Source organism: Embiotoca jacksoni, unplaced genomic scaffold, assembly GCF_022577435.1.
Source record: "Embiotoca jacksoni isolate LCO1_2020_lvr unplaced genomic scaffold, fEmbJac1.0.p SCAF_3, whole genome shotgun sequence".
In the NCBI taxonomy this organism is placed as follows: Eukaryota; Metazoa; Chordata; class Actinopteri; family Embiotocidae; genus Embiotoca; species Embiotoca jacksoni.
The window spans coordinates 16,372,564-16,392,879 of record NW_027185381.1 but is presented as its reverse complement, the minus strand read 5'-3'; the positions used below and the strand labels follow the sequence as shown (position 1 = coordinate 16,392,879).

The window sequence follows — 20,316 nt, the reverse complement described above, 5'->3', positions numbered from 1 at the left end:
GAAGAGAGAACTAAAATCAAGTGGGGCTGCTGATTAATAATGCAGGTTTTAGCTTAGCATATGAATTACTGTTTTAAATTGCGACCTGTGACTGAGCTATGGTAAGAGCGTTCAAGTATATATCTTTGTAATGCATGGAAAACTTAAGAAAACCCCCTTGTTAAACTTAGCCGAAGTAGTGAGTGGCATAGAAAAGACTGTTCTGGTTCAACACACACAAAAACACACTTGTGTTTAAGAGACGAAAAAAAATGTAAGCACTTATAATGAGGATGTTTCACAATGGCTATAATCTTCAAAGAGGATTGATGTGAAGTGCCCTCATTCTTTTTACATGGAGGGAAAAACATACTCACCGATAATGAAAGTGAAGGAAAAATACAAAGCACAGGAGAGAGAGATGGCAGAGGGAGAGAAAGAAAAAGAAGAGGGCTGTAATCCAGAGGAATCTCCTTCCAGTCTGCCTTACAGCTTACTCCCAAGTCATAAATACGCTGAAAGCTTTTCTCTAAGAATGTAGCAATAGATCTCCGAATGCTAGAAAACTGCTGTATCGACTAGTTCCATTTGGTATGACGAATGGCACACTGTGTGGTATACAGAAGGTCCCTGATCATGAATCTGTCCTGCTTCTGTCCCGCTTCTGTCCCCAGTCAGCTATGCAGTGCCCGTTTAACTTTACAGTTGTTTTGACATGCTGTCAAATGGAAACTTAACGGCCGCTGAAGTATGAGCAACAAAGGACTGCAGCATCTACTAACTGACCACAGGAAAATAATTGCTTAAATTATGCAGTTTAGGTATGCATGTTTAGTAGAAGCCGAACGTCTCATTGGACGACCACATCTGTCATGTAATATATGGCATCGGTGACATGCAAATTAAAACTCCTCAAAGCCAAAAATGTGCCTCAGATTTGATTGGCACTGTGACAAAATATTATTTATCACGATTTTAGTCGAGCTCACATGCATCTCCTCTGAGGCAAAAAATGATGACAATGATACAACGCACAAATCTTTCAACGACATCGATCTCAGTGACAATGTAGGCAGTAAAACTGTGAATAGCCTCTCGGCAGCGTATAGAAGAGCTGGGTCCATGATTTACTGCCCCTGACAGACTGTGATGACTACAAAAGAAGGATGTTTTGAGAAGGCTTCCTCCTGGGGGACACAAAACACTTCTATAGCAGCCAACACAAAGATCGTTATCTGATCAGATCACTGCAGGAGTTGTAACTCCCTCACATACTGCGAGTCTTACTGTTCATCCCATTATGTCCTACCTACTTTAATGTAATCTCCCAGGCACCATTTCTTTAATTACTGCCTGGGTATATAGTATTATTGTTTTTTTCCTTACCTTCCTTCTCCCCAAACTATTTCTTACATCCTCCCCTTTGCGCCTCTGTACACCTCCCACTTTCCACACTTCTGTAATATCTCACCTTGCACACGCGAGCCACTCGGGAGAGGATGCTCTTGTCGTTGCCCTCCCACGACACCTCGCGGAAGAAAAAGTATATCTTATCATCGTCCGGATTATAGGTGTCTGCAATGGGATGAGCAGATATAAACCTGGCCTCTGAAGACACAGAGCAGAAAAGAGAAAGGGAAAGAGCGTTAAAAGAAGCTGTTAATGGCTTTGCCATGAACTGTGGTGTTGGAGTAGCATCAGCACCTCACTTAGCGTGTGCTTATTTACAGTCTACTTCTGTAGCTACAGAAAGGTCTCATGATGTATTACTGCTTCTATTTACTAAGCTACAGCTCAGCTGGGCTGCACATAAATCTTAAAAGCAGTGATTGCAAGGGAATTTAGATTCCTTTAAAAGCAGTTTTGTTTACTTTTATATGATTTTCAGCTTGTCTGGCAGTATCTATTATGCAGCAGAGTGGTATAGAGATCCTTTCGCAGCTGAAACGCCTTCTGCATCACAGGCACAAGTCCTGATTTCAAAACACGACTTAAAGCTCTACTCTTTGTTTCTTTTGGCCTCTTGGTGGCAGTGCAACCTGTTAACACAACACTGAGTGTGTTTACATGCATATTTGTATCCTGTTGTTGTCTTATCCTGTTTTTGTTTTTTTTATCATGTTCAGGATATGGCTTTTACATAGAAAACAAGAAACTGTGTTATTATTATCTCTGTATACACGAACATAACAATACTACTATCGTGATCATCTGACACAGTGGTACCTTGATTTCTTACATTTCAGCCACTTTGTTTTTTACCAGCAGATAATGTTCAGAAAACTAGAACCTGTGTTCTAAGTTTCAAGGTGTTCAAAGAGTTTACTTGCAAAAGTGTCCTGATTTGTCGGCACACTCCATGTAGCCTATCCAGGTTTGTCAAAACAATGATATGTTTACATATGCAACACATAACCAGGATACTAAAGCACATGTAAACACACTCAGTGACATATTAGCAGTTTATAAGTTGAGCATGTTCGCAAATATAAATACATCCAGGAAACATGAACCAACTTTTAAACAAACCAGTCAACTAAACCACAATAGTAAAATTGCAATTTCAATGTCGACAAACACTAAAAACACTATACATCTGCAGATTTGGGTGATAATTCTACATTTCTACAGATTTTGATGATGGCAGTTTTAAAAGTAAAATGGTAAATGTACTGAAGTTTAACAAATAACAATATATTATACTGATCCTATGTTTGTATTCTTCAACAATCTGCAAAATGTTACTATATGCAGCTATCAAATAAATAATAAATACATAAATAGTGCAATATTTGCCCCTGAGATGTAATGAAGTGCAAATAGATTTTACGAACATTGCTACTAGTTTTGAGATTTCTGTTGTGATGTGAATTAATTATAACAACTGATAAAAAAATAATTAGCAATAAGCTGATGTAGGAAACTAGCAGTGATGGGAAAGGAAACTAGCAACAGCATGTTGCCGTCAGTGTCATAATTCAGAGGGGAACAAGTCCAAAAGCGTAAAAGTTGCATTGACATTACATCAACATTAGCTCAATCCCTACAAGCCAAGCTAACCAGCAGAGGGTGATTCCCCAACTGGAACAGCTTAATGTACGACTGCTAACACTCGACAGAAGGTCATTGTCATGCAGCACTGCAAAGATGTTCCACAGGCTCACAGGGACAGAGACGCTGAAAGAAATGGGCTGCTCTTTCTCTCTGCCTGCCCTGCACACACAAAAAAAAAAAAAAAACCGCTCACTGTTTACGCCCACCGAGAGAGAGAGAGAGAGAGAGAGAGAGAGAGAGACATAATTCCTCCCAACATCTCCGACCGCATAGTTGTGAAATGTGGAGACCATGTGTAAGGATTTAGATCCTGGAGACCAATGCTGACACACGACAACCCATCAGTGGCTGTAAAACACTCTGGAGATGCGTGCAGAGAAGGCTCCGTGCATGCTCATGCACTTGGTCGTGCATGTGTGTGGCTATGTAGTGACTAAAACTGTAAACTTTGTGGCACACTGTAAAATCCCCTGTAGGTGTGGTCCCTGTTCAGCTATGGCATTCATATAAAAGTTCCAGCGAAATGAATAAGTGGGCTGTTTCCTTCCCCTCTGGAATGCCAATAACCATCCCGAAGGCACAGAGAGGCTCTTTGTATCAGCGGAGAGGCTGGAAGCTTTGTGAATAAGCAATAACAAGTTTTGAGTGCCCTCAGCGTGTTAATGTGGATATGTGCAAGCATGTGTGTACCATTGATCCAGTAGTCTTCGGAGATGTCTGTGCGTATGTAGTGCTGGTCAGGTGGAGGGCCCAGGGAGCGTGTGAACGTTGTGTCTTTGCCCAGGAAGTCTGAGGATGTGCCCACATATAGGTATTGATCTGGACCAATTACAGAGACAGGCACGATATGAATTAGAAATCAGCACATAGTATATTGTGTTGTTTTGCACATTAAAAGTCAAGTGAAGATCTTTTTTTCACAATCCTGAAAACAAATCTGGCAGTTTACTTAATTATTCATTTTAACCACTTCATTAACAGCCTAAAAAGCAACAAATGAAAGAGAGGCTCATAATCACTTTATATTTATCTGCTAAGTAATTTCACTTGGCAGAGAAATAGTCAGCAACAAAGTTGTCTAAGAAATGTCAGCTGGTTTCTGTCTTGTCCAAAATTGTGAGAATGAAACACATTATTACCAATTTAGGTGAACAACTGAGTGCAGACAAACAATTCTTCCTGAAAAAAATGGCACGAGGCAGCAATAAAATTCTAGCTCACGAGATAAGGCAGATAGAGAAATGCAGAAGCGCAGTGTAATCTTACCCATATCATCTTACCTGTGAGAACTGAGGTGAATGGCTGCAAGGGATCAAAGGGACATTTTAACCTGCCAGACTCCACCGTATTGGACAGCAGCTGGAACACACCATCCTGAAAGACAGAAGAAAGAGATCATTTTGAACATATTTAAGCCTATTCATGAACTCCTGTCAAAATGTTCCCTGCTGAGATTCCCTCATGTCTTCTTTACCTCTCTGTGGCCAGTGATGTCAATGAAAGCACAGGTGGGGTGGAAGGCTCCGGTCCCACAGGTGTAGACATGTGTTCGGTTGTAATTGTGGAGGACTCTGATAAAGTTAGCACATTCCAACTGGGACAAAAAAAGAACGAGGATTAACTTTAATAGAAGCCTTGACTTAACAGCTATAGTGTATATGAGAACGTACATGGTGTGCCGACAGAATTTAAAGAAACCCATAATGAAAATGACTTTCTTTAGAAACACTTACATTTGTATTTTTGCCAGCCAGTTGACACATTTCCACTCTGTCCCTCGGAGCAGGCCAGTGAATCTAATGACAGATAAATAAATTAGAAACATGCCACATCCTATAATGTAGCCACAATGTGAGCCTTCAACTTCAGAATTAACCATTCCTATTATAGTAATATTCCCATTTTAATAATATACGAATTCAATTTTTTAAGATTAGAGCTTTCTAATTTTAATCAATGAAGAACTTGGAAACTGTTATGGACACTGTGATTTGCAGTGCTCCGTTTATCAAAAAAGAAATGTGTTCAAGCTGCAATGGGTTCAGAAAGCTGCAGCCACAACAGACCAAATCTAAAATGAGATTGCAAAATACTCCTGTTTTAGCTGCTCTGGCTGGCTACTTGAGCCTTGTAGAGTAGAATATAGGATTTTATGTATCTTCTTGAAAGGTATACTGACTAGTCCTGACCCCCCCCCCCCCCCCCAACCTGATATGAGCCTAAGTGCAACCTAAGATTCTTCAGAAGCCTTTTTAGTGGCTCTTTGAGGCTAAGGACAAGACTAGACCCCTTGTCTCTGGACGAACTGCCTGACAGCGGCTTTTTCTAGCCTGCACACAGTGGATAGTCAATATTCAGCTATGACATGCAACAACGGTCCCCAGACAGAATCAAACCATGGATTTTGCAGTTATGCGGCATGCACTGGGACTACTTTGTTTTCCAGTGGCTCCAGGCGAGTTTGTTTTTTATTGTAGTTAAATTGCTTTTAAAGACATTATTTGCCTATTTTATAATTTCCCTTTTCTTTTGCATTTCGATGCTTTTATTTAGTTTTCCATTTTGAGTTTTACTTTCCTTTGATCTTTGCATTTTTCAGAGTTATTTTATTACAAAGTGCCAAAAGTATAAATTAAATTATTAATTAAATAAAATAGGCTCTTCATTTCTATCGGTATCCAAATAACTGATGTTAGTTTGACAATAAAACACTTAAGGGCCCTGGTACGAGAGATATACTGAGAGTATACTGTCCCGTGTTCCTTCAGTGTACCTCCCAATGTTCATACATGTGTTATAACAGGCTTATGTGCTTAGTGTGTTACCTCCTCTAAACCCCACCAAGGAGAGCTATCGCCAAACTTATTCATGGCCGAGGAATTCATAAAGAAAAACCATGTTACAATGTGATGTGTTGACTAAGCACAGTGTGCCCGTGTGAGGTCTTAATGGGGTTTCATAATGCACAATTTGAAATGATGAGACCTGGTTTTACCGTAGCATGTGGGGCTTTTTAAATACCGGGCTAAACAGTTTACAACACAGCAGCTCTATCTCCTGCAGCTCAAGGTAGAAACACCTGGAACTCTTGTGAGCATCATACTACACACATCTGTTTTAGTGCCTCAGTGTCCGACTCCAGGTATGCTTTTTCATTAACTGATAAACAGCAGGTTTGCATGTGTAGATCATATTCACTGTCTGGGCTTGTCCCAGAGGGGTCACAGAGTTACACTTTTAGTTCATATCTCCTTGGCATCTGTATCGATGACCCGAGAGGCAACAGAAAGGCAACACTTTAAGAGCAAGACTAAGAGTTAAAACAACCAGATAAAGATCAAATAAACACACTGTCTTCCCACTTGCGGATCAACCTCAGCTGCATAAACACACACTCACATCCACAAACCTCAACATATGGCATCCATCCAAATGCATTTGTGTGTTTGCGTAAATGTGTAATGATGAGCGTGTATACTCCGCAAATGTCTATGCAGTTAAGTGTGAGTGTGTGTGCATGTGCCCTCCAACAAGACGACCCTGACCTCACCAGACAGACAGCTTTACATTGCTGTTGACGGAAAGTCGAGCGCTTCTCTAAAACAATATGTGGCTGAGTGCATTTCAGCAACATAGTAATGGAAAAAAATATGTTACATCACCCCATTTAATGGAAAGACTGGTATAAGTGTCATGAGCTGAAGCTAAATGACTGTGTGCTCCGTAACGGGCCACTCACAGCATATAACCGAGGTTAGGACGTCTCAAGTGACTCTAAGTGTGCGAGCATTTGCAAGTCAGGGGATTAGGTCAGTTAGCGTGTATGGAGGACTCAAACTTGAATTTCTTCCAACACTATCTCTTCATCAAAAGGTACAGGGACTCTTAAAGGGCTGCTGTAAACACATTGAAGTGTTTATACCGAATGGCCTGAGCAGATACAAACCCAAGAGGAGCTGTTTATTTTTTGCACTAGTCTTTCTGACTTGAAATCTGAGTTTGTGTCATTCTGCAGCCTTCTAAATATAATTTATATGGTCCTATCTTCAGCGCACCTTTCTGGAGCCTTTGGCCAGATTGTCAGCGTCGAGCAGGTAGATGTGATCCCTGGCTCCCAACAGAAGACGACCTCTCTCCTCATCCAACAGTAGAGAGTGGGAGTGAAGGCCATTGGAGGGGCCTAAAAACAGAGATACACTGCCAGCCTGCAGCAGCTCTGGAACAGAGAAAGACAAACAAAGAGATTAACAAATCTCTGCAGTGGCCTACCATGTAAGCTCTTATCTTACATCTAAAAATGCACCATCTAGCATCAAATTACAGTACGCTGTAAAACATATTTCTGTCAGGCTCCATTTAACCAGTTTAATCCTAAAGACAAGCAATAGGTTGCATCTTGTAGAGATAAATATGTCTTCGCCTGACTGAATTTCCCTAATCCTCTGTCATTCAACACCTTAGCTACACATGTTGATAAGAGTAGACGTACAGTAGCCAAGACTTGGACAGAAATATAAAATATCTTTATCCGGGTATTTTCATAGGTACATCATTATCCCTGAAGCTATCTCTCTGTTTAAAAGCGGACGAGGGATTTGTTTTTTCTAAAACTGTCTCTCTCTAACAGTACTTCCCCAATGAGACCTCATTTTGCAGATGACTGGACATCATCATGAACATGAGCTGTGGTTGAAGCATATGCCAAGACCAATATGTGATTACATCATGACTGGAGCTGGTGGAATACCTGTTGCTCATCTATGACATGACGGTATAGTTTGCTGTTGACTTGTGTATATATTTATAGTGGTAACAAAATATAGTCAATAGGTTGTTTCCATTGGTCGATCTTGGACTCCCTCCTTCCAAGATCCATATTCAAGAAGATTTTCTGGGAGCTGAATACTGGCTACATTCTCAGCTCAGTGTTGTGTCCTTGATCTCCTTGATCTGAGGAAATCTCGTCTATCACCAGGGTCTTTTCAGCGTGCCAGTATAGCAACATGCCTTGAATAAACACCGGCTCAGTCCTGTGGGACTCACTCTGAAAGGATTGACATTGTGATTACCCTCTTGGTGTTAAGGATTGGAAAGGTTACCAACCTTCAATATTTGAACTTCTGGGACCCCTCCACACCATGCAGTCCTGCTTAATACCTCCTCTTATACACAAGCTCACACACAGAGAACCCCCACATGGTGATGTCTCTCACTCCTACACACACATCATGCCCCCAGCAGACTAAACCTCACAGGGAGATTAGGCCCGCTAGCCAAGGGCTAACGGTAATCAGTTCTGTAAACACGCAGCACTGTGAGCCCATTGAAACAGTCTGTTTAGCTGTTGCTGCTTAGCGTAGGGCTCTAACCCTTTCTCCAAAGAGGAGAGCCCTCAGCACCCTCAATAGCTCTTGATTGGCTCCTTGGCTGGGACTCAGGTGTACTCTCATATATATTTGGGCACGACATCATCAGGCGATTTTAAAGCCAGTGGATTTAAGCTATGCTGATAGACCTGTGGTTGGATGATGTTTAGAGTTGTAGATCAGCAACAATTAGTGTTTTATCATGAATCTGCCATATGTGACAAGACAAGAATTTAAGCAATACTTGTTAGAAGTAGAGACTTCCTGTACTCTGCATTCTGACCATCTGAAATGAGGCTGTTGTTTTTATGTCTCAGTCTGCCATTAATATGCAGTGTAGTATGTTCTTTCCATGGTTTCACAGTGTACAGAGTAACAGGACAGCCAGTATCAAATGTTAGGTCACGCAGTAAATTTTATCAGAAGCTAATGAAGATAAACTCAACAACAGCCACGTCTGGTTCAGTGAAATGTGGTTTGATTCACTACTCCTGAGAGAAAGAAAAGATGATTCATTGTATCTAACTAACTGTAAATATCTTTTGAGTAATACAGGCTATGGGATAGGATGCATGTGGTCATACATCAGGAATAAAGGCATAATGACAATCTCTCTGATCAGCACACTTAAACAGTTGAATCTATCAACATCGCAACCAGTTGATTTGACTTTTCACTGACTTAAAGCCACATTGGTTAATTTGTGAATCTGAATGGACCTTGCGCTTCAAAAAGTGTTTTTCTGTAGAAAGTTCATGTGTTTGCAGATGAGGGCAGTTGTTTTGGAAATGTTCACTCAATCAGGGATGATTTTACTTTGATCATTTCACCCTTCACTCACTGAAGCTGTTCATTCTCAGGGGAGGGTGATGTGATGTGATGTGATGTTTGAAGAGTGATCTCTGCTGGGTAGTGTTGCTTTTGAACACGGTGCACTGATGACATGATGACAACACGTGTGCATGATGTGTGCACTGGGTTGAGTTTTGGCTTTTGATGGATTCTTCTTTGCCTCATTCATTCAGACTGAGCGAGCCAAACATGGACATGTTTTACTGTTGTTGTTCACTTTATAGTCATAATGGGCATTCTCTTGAATGAACAGTGCAATTTGGCCAGCCGTGCTTGTAGCTACAGCCAAGAGACACCCTAACATATTATCAAAAAGAGTTGTCTCAGATAGAGTATATGGCTCCATTAAAGGGAAATCATAAAATGAATTGCTTTATTTTATCGACTGGCTAGTTTGGAACAAACATAAAATGAGACAAACTGTAGAGCTAAATACTAGCCTAACTGCTGAGTAAACACTGTCCCTAGCAATCATTATCCCTGCAGCTACTTGCATGTATTTATGTTGGACACTCAGGACATACATGTGTATCTATTTCCAGCCATACTGGGTTTTGGAAAACCTCACCAAAAGAGAGCTTTTGGAGGTTGAAGTCAGAGTGAGTTTACATTTAGGTCACAGTGGGGATTCACTTTTATGGAGAAACACTGAAGTTCATCTGTGTGTTTTCTTGTGGCTGATACGTAGCATGAGGGACAGAGACTTTGAAGCACAGTTTGCACTGGAGCTTAGAATGGCTTCTAAGGGGTGCAATAATTTAGCTTTCCTCTGGTGGCGCAAAGCAAACACACTCAGTTGATGCAAAACTTAACACAGAGACAGTACACACTGCTGGGACCAGATACAGAAGCTTTAACGACAGTCTCCTTTGGACCTGGAGCATCATCATATAATGGAGTTTTTGCAAGGGACAATGAACTGTAAAAATACTATTTGATCAAAAGGGAAACTTTCATGAATCGTCATAAATGTTCAAAATATAAGGTAATCAATGTAATAAAGAGTTATGTGATGAGAGGATTAAGAAATTGTCTTCATTTTTCACAAATAGTGACCAGAATATAACAAACGTGACAAACAGGGAATTATGAAATGGGCAAATGGATCAGTAAGTGAGTCTTAAATCTTTCACCCCACTTTACAGTGAAGTTTCAAAGACAATTTACTTTAATAATGCAACTGACTATGCTAAACTCTCTTTTGATTCCGCACAAAGTCATAAGAAAAACAAGACAACTGGGGATAAAATGTTACAGCGAGATAGACAAAACTTGACATGCATGGCCTTACAAGATGCAAACTGAAAGACACACTAATATAAAAAAGTAAATGAAGAAAAAAAACTAAAAATCAAGGGCATCAAAGATGTGAGCCAACATTTGACCACAGATTAAACAAGCTTTATTTTGCTCCGACTGCCCTGGACACAAAACAAAATGACAGTATAAAATTAGATTTAAATCTGTAATAACAATAAAATAAGAATACAAATATTTCATTTCTTACCTTTGTGGCTGAGTTTGACCCTGGGGACGCTCTGTTTGATGCTTTCTCCAAAAGGGAGGGTGGCCAGCAAAATCAGTCCAACTAATGGGACGCCTAGATGGGATAGTGCCGTCACCCTCTTCCCCTTGCCACCATAATTACTGCCAGACAAGCAGAGCAGAGCCCCAACTTCATTCAGACCCGGATTACTAGAGTCCTCTTTCTTCATGGTGTGGAGTAGTCTCGTTCTGCTTTCACTCCGTTCTTTTCTGCAACCCTGGAGGGAGACTGGTGCAAAGAGTCAAGCTAGGGAGGAGCATTCATAAGTGTGTGTGTGTGTGTGTGTGCATGAGGGTGTGTGCAGTCTCATCGAACTTCACAGAGGATATGTACACACATTTCTGTTGAGACTATTGAGCTGTTTCACCATGGAGCCCTACAGGCATGTCTCTATCCGTTGCCCATCCTACCTCAGCTGTTGCCTGTCACCGGCTTTCCTTTTGTGTCGCCTTTAAATCTGTTTGCCCAAAACAAAGGTCAGACTCACAAAACAAGTCGCATTCAACTATCTTACAGCCTCACATGCCTCTTTCAGTTTCTCTTTCTCCTCCATTCCCTTTTAACATGGATAACTCATTTAATTTGTTGCCTAAATGATACTTGCCAATAGTTTCAGCATTTGCAGATGACCCTGTCACTTCCTCTTTTATCCCCTGTGAAAAATAGCCCAAGTCCTGTTCAAGACTTCACTATGAATTATGGAGGCCTGTAGCACAGACATTATATCACACTCTGGAAGATGAGCTGCACGAGAAAACCCTCATGGGAACACTGGCTTTTTTATCTTCAATCGACAAAGAGAACTTGAGCACTGTGTCCTGACTGAACATTGGACAGCGTGACTTGATTGTAGCAGAAACGTTTTCTTTACTGTCAGCAGAAACTTTGTATACAGGCAAGTGTGAAGTTTGAATCCAAGTCATTTTAACTTGACAAAGATCCAACTAAGATTGACACAAGTTGTGCTTTTAAATCAATTTCGTGGTTTAAAATTAGCAGCATGTGTTCAGCATGTTGTGAAGAGCAGGCAGCTGAAAATGTAAAGACTGCAGCACAGTTACATGCATATTAACCCTCAAGAAAATGCAAGCTTCATACCAGGTTTTTAATTTGAATTCATGATATGTTTTACCTTAATTACAGTATTTATGTCAACAGTGCATCAACCCTCAAAATCCCAACTGAGTGTCACTTGTGTTTTCCAACATGCATTCCTGCAAATTCCATTAAGTCATGAAGCTACTAATTAACCAGGCAACTGATGAAGAAATTAATGAATGCATCAAAAGAATGTCTCCCTCTCAGACCTTATTGGGACCCTCATTACTTCCCTTCCACCCCCATCTCAGATAACACACATCAACCTGTCAAGTGACAACGTAAACAATGTCAAGCTAAATTAATAGATCAGATGTAGATGTACCACACACACACACGCACTCGCATATCTCAGATACTGAAGCTAAGCATGCAGCTTCCACATGGAAGGATTGGACATGTAGACAAGAGAAGACTTAATTACAATTTGGGACTGTAAAATGTGAAATGGTACGCTGGGTGATAGACTTAAGCTGTAAAACCACAACTCATTTCACTTCATTTATTTTCTCTGTCCAGTGTTGTCATCTGGTGTTTAAAACCTGAGTCCATTGTGGATAATCAGGGCACCCATCCAAGTGTCCCGTAGCTTTACGCCGAAGAGGATTAGACCTTGATAAACAGACTGCTGTTTATTTAAGATGACGAATTGAGGCACCGTCACACCTTCAGGGTTAGAAATACAGATATGGAGCTATCTGCGATGGATGGGCAGTCAGCAAAGAGAGTGAGAAAAGGGAAAAGGTTTAAATCCATGCAATCTTTGCACGTTGTGTGCACTATTGATAGAGCTGATGGTGGGGCTTATCCTGCCTACAGTATCTTCAGGGGAGCAGACACATGATTTCACCCAAGTGAGAAGCGTTTGAGTAATGTATCTCTCTTCACGGCTTGAGTGCCCACATCTCTCAGCAGTACAGGCTTGCGTAGCACCCCTCTGGAAGAATGCCCCTCAAACAAAGGAGGAAGCACAAGTGTTAGCAGAGGAGCATTAAAAACTCTCCATCTGTTGAGAGAAGATGACAATAGGACACGCACTGTAGCAGAATGAGGATGGGACAGTGTGCGCCACCAGTCGGTCAATACATTGGAAAGCGTGACTAACAGAGCTGAAAAAAGAGAGAGGAAGAAAAAGAGCGAGTGAGAGGTGAGAAAGAGGAGAAACAGACAGCTTGTGCCATGTGGGTTAAGCCAACACCCCTGTTTCCTGGCTGCTAGAGTCCCTGTTGTCTTTGGCAGCGTGGCCGGCACACGGTGAGGGGGTGATGGGAAACAATCATGATAGCAATGGTGACAGATTTAAAACCAGCAGCCAAGTGCTGCTGAGTTTGATCTCACACCGACATATAGCATTTTTTAAGTGTCTCCGCCTCAGATATAATGGCTTTTCCAGTTTGGACTCAAAATCAATGGCTGTACGTTGTATTAATGATGGGCACTTCAAACAAAAATACTATTCGGTATTCGATGCACACACACACACAGAACAAAGCTGATTAGAAGCAAGTCTTTACCTATCATCTTTAAAACAAGGGCTGTTGTTCGCTCTGCATGTCTAACATCAAACCTACTTCGTCTGGTGACAAAGCTAGACAAAGCTTGTTAAACTGCACATGGACTGTCAGCTCTATTGGAGTTTTCATTTTTTAATGACTATTCAAAAATCATGGAGAGTATACGTGCCATGAAACATAAACTAATTAACAAGGGAGAATCTAGACGCGGACATACTATATAAGAAATGTAAAGTACCTTAGCTTTATAAAGCAGCTTCACTGAAGACTCAATATTCTCAGTAAAAGTTGCCAGCAGTCATGAGAAAGGAGCAGATGGTGAAGAAGTGCTCTGGCCATGGGCATTCTTGCATAGAGACCACCCCTAATGAGGCATTTAGCAACACCCAGGTGCCCAGTAGAGTACACTATTATCAAACCCCTCCATCTCCACAGGACAGAGTGCATTAACACAGCTATTTGTCTGTATTCCCTGACCACAGGCATTGACCTGGCAGAACAACATAGGTAATTGTTTCTTGCTCTCAAGACATTAGTTGTTTTTCTTGGCAAGAGTCAATCATCTTTTTTTAGCTTTGCATTTAAGCAAGCATGTAACTCCCTCGTGAGTCTGTGTGAGTTCATGTCTCACAGGCAAAATACAGGACCGCCACTGGGCTACACTTTTTGTATTTTCACTACACACAAACTATAAAGCATGTACAAGGAGCATTAACTTTTAAAGTTGAGATGTTAGCTATAACTCCGATTATAGATGGTTGTAAAAAAGGAAACACAACATTTTTCCAATACGGACAAGCACCACTCTTAGTCTTTATGTCTTGACATTATTATATATCATATAATTTTAGAGACAGTCATTTATTATATTTATTGAACAGCCAACTCAAAGACTTCAGAAACAAATCAAATCCAAAGACTGTTAATAAAATTGATCTGACGGGTCTAAAATCTCTGTCCTCTAACTCCTGTCTAAACCACCTTAGCTAAACAATGTTAACACCACACGCATTTGGTGCAGAGCTCACTGTGTTTAGCTGTATGCTGGGAATTAACTGTTGATGGAGAACAAGTAAATATGAAACATGTGATCCTAAGATTATTCTGGACTGAGATCAAAAACCCCAACATATTTGCTATTATAGTAAAGCTTTTTGGCAACTTTAATCGTAGAATTTGCTAATTTTTTTTCTAGAATTTGTTGACTCAGGTCATTGAGTAAATCAAGGCTGCAAGCTGTGATTCATTTTAGACTTTAACCGGCAAACATTACCCCGCCTTATCTGAGTGAAACACAGTATCTACCAGCACAGCATGCGTATCTCTTGGGAAATTACATATCGCTCTAAAAATTGAATGCAAAATAAATTGCTAGAATATCCCCTTACGCACAAAATTGAATCATCCAAACATGGTGATGAAGACAGAGATGGGCTTTGAAGTTGAAAACTCTGCAGTAAATTAGCCCAACGTAATGAATTAATGCATAGTACAAAACATGTTAGGTAAGGATATCTAATACCAGCACAGGGAGCATATTTGATCCCTTGCCAGTAGGAAAGTCTGTATTTCCTGTAGCCATTTACCTGCTAATAAATCCTATAAATCATCAAATGTCTGATTACAGACTGCCTCTCTCACACAACAAAACAACAGGAGACAGCTAGTTCCACTGCTACAATCAAAGAGTTTATGTAAGGGCATCATTCAGGCCATATTTCTAACCACATAAACACATTCAAAGCAGCACATGAAAAATAACAAACATCACATAACAATTACACGTAGCTTGAAACCACTCTGCATGAAATCTTTGAGAGGTAATGCTCCGACGAGAGGACATTCCAGTGGAATTCCTTCCGTTTTGGAAGTGAAGAGTTTGTCTGTGGGGAAAACCAAAGGAGATGGATAAAATTCCAACCCTGAGGTCCTGTCCGTCCACATTTTGTCTGTCCCTAAGCTGTTATCTCAAAACACTGGTAAGAGAATACTTTGGGAAACTGCTGATATGGTAACCAAAAACACCAGAGCCAGACAATAATGCTGCTGCACCCTTTATTAAAGACTCACTTTATGGTTAATGTTGCGGATTAATCCTTTAGTTTGCATCAATGGCAGACCAGATGCAACTGGGCCAGTGCCAGCTCGTGTCTGCTGTCACACACAAGGGTTAATGGAAAAGTGGGAGAGAGGGTGTGGGAAGTGATACACGGTCTGTGGTTTTAACTTTTCAATGGAGCAAATGGAAACGGAAAAACATAAAGTGGAAACTATTTTAAAGCAGTGAATGAGCCATGTAACTGAGACAGTGACAAACAGATAAACATGCTGGTAGGTTTGTTGATAATTGACAACAAAACAAGTAACTTTACACACGCTGAGCAGGACATGACCTGGGCGTGCAACTCTAAATGTGGATGAGCGTCTGCATGTTTGAACATATGTGTAAGCTAATACCGTCCTGAGGTAGGCAGATGGGGAGCAATAGGGCATGAAAACAATGACTGGCAGTTATAAGTGCTCTCTACTGACGGCCTGAGGACACAGGTACACCCATGCATGCTGTGCAACAACTCTTCTCAAGAGCATTACTTTTCTTCCACAAATTTGAGATGCTCCTCTGTTGTTCTTTCTCAGTGCTGGTAAGTCTTTTGTTATGCAGGGTTTTTTTTTTTATCTCCACACCATCTCCAGCACAGTTCTTTTACAGACTAAGGATACACAGAGCTGCGGGCCGGGAAAACCTAGCCGGGCTGTCTGTCTGCAAGTCATTGGCACCTAGCCGTTGTAGACTCTCCAAACACACCAACATCATCACTGCAGTGAAGGTGCCCTAGTTGCTTTGTCTGTCGGCACTGAGGGATTCTGGAAACATGGCCATATTAGGCAAGGCTAGTGTAGCGGCGTGGCCACAAGTATGTTTTAATAACACTTTCTACCCAAAACCTGTTGAGTTTTGAGAAAGTGTTTTCTCACTTGTTCGTTTTCATCACGGTCCAGGAAAAAGCCTCAATGTGAACTGCATGATATTGTCACACAGCACAGGAATGGGTGCTTTATGCCATTCAAAACACAGCTGAATGTTTTTTAGGGGAAGCATTAGATCAGTCCAAACATGCCATGCAGAAAAGGAGTGAATTAAAGCACACAGGAAGCTCAGGGTTAACATGGGTTTGAATTAATTCAATGAGGGAACAATGGAACACACCCTATGAAAGCCCTCATCGAGTCTCACATAATAACTGATTTTCAAATCCACTTTCTCAATTACACCAGCAAGGTCCCTCTCCATGCTTCCAGATTTTACCGGTAGTCTTTAGCCTGACTCATCCCGGAGCCGAGTGCTGTGGCTCCCTGTGTACACAGCAGTCTGTATTAAATATGCCTGGCACCGTCTCAGTGACGCAACACTTGGACAGTGTTTAAAGGAGAAAATCAGACAAGATTTTCAAAGTTGTCTTTCTGTGGCCCGTAGCAGATATCTTTTATTTACCTCAGTCATGCTCATGGAAAGTCTTGAAACACTGCCAGAGAAATCAATAACCACACAACTGCAAGCTCTCCCTCTCACTGCCTCCCTTCACCAGTTTTTTTTTTTTTTTTTTTTTTTTTTTCCTGTCTCTCACAACACCTACCCACCCCCTACCCCCAACCAAGAGCTCCTTGTAGGGAGTTAAATAAACCTTTAGAAGCGCAGCAAGTGAAGAGTCGGCCATTGAGACTGTTTGACACACACTCTCACACACACACACACACACACACACACACACACACACACACACACACACAGTGAGCTCCATAACTACAGCAAGTATTCACTGCAACATCTTTAATGTACTAAAATTTAAAAAAAAACAAATCCCCTCAGGGATTAATAAAGTAACTACCTAACCTACCTAACCTAACCTACTGTACATCAGCACTGATATTTTTTTTGTTTTTTTTTGGTTCGGTTTAAAGTATTTTGCTTAAGTGCACCTATTGTCACATTCAATTTGGGAGTGTTTAGAGCACCCACACTCGCCAGCCTCCTCAAACACTGTCCAACCAAAACACATTTGGTATTCTGCCTCAACCAACTTGTAATATAACTAAGTAGCCTACAGTATATATGTGTACCTCCAAAGATCTATCAGTGGTATAAAATAAAATATTAATGCATTAATTTGTGGCTGGAGTTTGAATAGAATTAAATAGCCTACATAAAAGACCTAGTATAACTGCTTCAACACATCACCACTGTCTAGTGAACAGCATGGACTAAGAAAGGTGATTTTTTTTTTTTTTTTTTTTACAATTCTGTGGCAGAGAGGGATTATTTTCCCCATATGGGTTTCTCAAATTCTCCTTCAACTGAGGCTCATAATCTTTTCAAAACCATTTCAAACGTTTTATGATGCTAAGCTTGAAGTAAAGTTGACATTTTGCAGACACAAAGTGGGGGGGGAAAAAAAAAAAAAAAACGTTTTTGAGAATGATTTTGTTAAGCTGGTCTGCGGAATTGTATAGAAGTTGAAAACATCCAAATAGCTGACGATCAGACGGACAGAAAGGGCAATTAAGTAAATCGGGAAAGAATGACTGACCACATTAATTAAACTCGGTACACAGCAACAGAAAGACACTTAGCGGTGTGCCTGACACGCCACTCAGAATAAACTGTTCATTAGCGTTAATGCGCGCTTCATCTCACCTGCTCGAGCACTCAACGTCGTCTCCTCTCACGTGCAACACATGCCAAAAGTGTGGACAGCAGCGTCTCTGTTCTTCACTCAAAGTTCTCCCACGTACACACAAAAAAAAAAAAAAAGCAACCAAAAGTATGACACTGGCACAACCTCGTCCCAACCAAAAAGAAAAGTGAATGGATAAACTAAATTCTTCCCCCAGATATTTCCTCTCCGCTTAATGTTGGTTAAACGGAAACTAGCGCTCTTGAACTCTTGGTGCACTGTGTATGTGTGAGTGTCTGTAAGTGTTTGTGCGTGTGTGTGCGTGTGTGTGTGTGTGTGTTTTAGATGGCTGGATATTCTGTGGCAGATCGCCCCGAGCAAGACAGACGGCAAACTCCCAGTTCTGCCGATGCTTGAGGGGAGGGGCCCTCAGCATCTGTACCGCTGCCAGCCAGGATTGAGTTCCCAGTGGTCACTGCACATCTTCAATTTTTAACAAAGAAAAAAAAAACCTCTCTCTAAATATAATTTTGTATCATTGTTTAAGTACAAGACAAATAGATGATAATTAGGCCTATTAGGGTATTAGGATCATGAATATTTTAAAGGCTATGTATTCAGGATATACAAAAAAAAAAAAAAAAAAAAAAACATTCATGAAGTCTTAAGTTGTATTTGTTGTTTAAACTTTGTTTACAATGGAAATAATTTCACAACCAGGCAACTCAAAAGTTGCAAGTCTACAGTAATTGTTGGCTGATAATTGATCTGAAAAGCAAAGGTAAATGGTTATTAAACTATAACTCTTTATAAAGCGTGTTTTGCAAGAAATTTGACCAAAAATTTAATATAACTCATACGACACAGTGAGGCGAGTATCATTGACAAAAAAATAAGAATATTACATGGTGGAGAGATGAAGAGTCGTCCGTGTCTTATTTTCTTTTACATGGGAGTAACTCATACGTAGTTGATAATGGAAATGTGCCACACGCCCCTGGGATAATCCTGTATCTGCTTGTTAAATTTGGGATATGTAGGCATGTGTGTCCACTCAAAGCCTGTGCTGATCATCTTTGTAAACCTGATATATGTTCCTCTGGGTTTCCCTGAAGCACTGTTAAGTGTAAAGAACCAACAGCTGAATGTTGGTTCAGGCGGCAGATGCTGCAGGGAGGGGTGTCTTATATAGACAGGGGTGTGCAATGAATGGCGGAGTTGATTTTAAGTTAATTTGGGATTTCTTTGTCTCTCTCCTTGATGTACACACAGTCAGGAGCTAGTCCAACCCCCCCCCCCCCCCACCCCCCACCACACACACACACACACACACACACACACACACACTTCTTTTAGAGGAAGGGTCAGAACCAAGAACACACAGAGGTCACATTCATTCAAGATCAGAGCTGTGATGTTGGGCCCAGAAAAGACAGTTGCAGTGTGTCCTGCTCATAAAGTGAGATGGAATATGCTTGTTATTGCACTCTGGGTGTGTATCTTCAGCAGATGTAACTGGGTCCCAGGATTAGGTTAGAGGCTAACCAGTTAAAACAGTATCCTCCCTCCCTGTTGGAAGGTTTTGTGTCAGGGTGTGCACTTCCTCAGGATAACTCGCACACTCACACGAGCATGCACGCACACACCCAAACACACACAGAACAAAACCATTAGTGATGAGCATCACTGATGACATAAATTGTGTAACATTTGTAAAACACTGTCCAGTGTCCTTTCCATCCCTGCCCATTCTCCAGAGAGTTGTGCTAATGATTTTGCGTGTGTGTGTGCATGTATGCTGCTGTACTTGTTTGTGAGAATCATATTTTCATAAAAATAAAAGCACAAATATGATAGTTTCAGTTCTGGGATATGTGCCAAGGGGCATAGCTTCATGAACTGGAATACATTTTACAAGCTCCAAACACCATTCAGCTGTTAACAAAATACAGTACCCATATGTGTTTCTCAAAACACCCAGATGTTTTGCATCTATTATGTTTGGGGGCATTTTATTTATTAATTAAATAACAGTAGAAAGATTACTTAAAATAAAAATCAAACTGATTCAAACTGAAGACTTTGAAGTTCATTGTTGGCATAATACCCTATAAACAACAGAGGCACCCACATTTTAGTATCAACTCAGAGTGATGCTGACAGTGATGTCAGCGATTGGTACCAGAACATTGTCTGCTTTCTGTTGCAAATTAATTGGGACACTGTTTTTTGTG

The 20,316-nt window shown here is 40.8% G+C and overlaps 1 protein-coding gene across 2 annotated transcripts in view; it reads right to left on the bottom strand.

Annotated features, from left to right (window-relative positions):
• sema3d (sema domain, immunoglobulin domain (Ig), short basic domain, secreted, (semaphorin) 3D) overlaps nt 1-18,433 on the bottom strand; it is a 29,725-nt gene extending 11,292 nt beyond the window's left edge. The window contains exons 1-8 of one of the 2 annotated variants that reach the window (XM_069163081.1): nt 18,103-18,433; nt 10,759-11,025; nt 7,089-7,249; nt 4,767-4,829; nt 4,508-4,627; nt 4,314-4,407; nt 3,724-3,852; nt 1,451-1,587 (exon numbers count right to left, since the gene is read on the bottom strand). In XM_069163081.1, coding sequence (XP_069019182.1) covers nt 1,451-1,587; nt 3,724-3,852; nt 4,314-4,407; nt 4,508-4,627; nt 4,767-4,829; nt 7,089-7,249; nt 10,759-10,966 — 912 coding nt within the window. In that variant the 5' untranslated portion in view covers nt 10,967-11,025; nt 18,103-18,433. Of the gene's footprint in view, nt 1-1,450; nt 1,588-3,723; nt 3,853-4,313; nt 4,408-4,507; nt 4,628-4,766; nt 4,830-7,088; nt 7,250-10,758; nt 11,659-18,102 lie in introns of those variants that run through there. The other variant, XM_069163082.1, reaches the window with a different exon arrangement.
• Between the last annotated feature and the right edge of the window lie 1,883 nt (nt 18,434-20,316).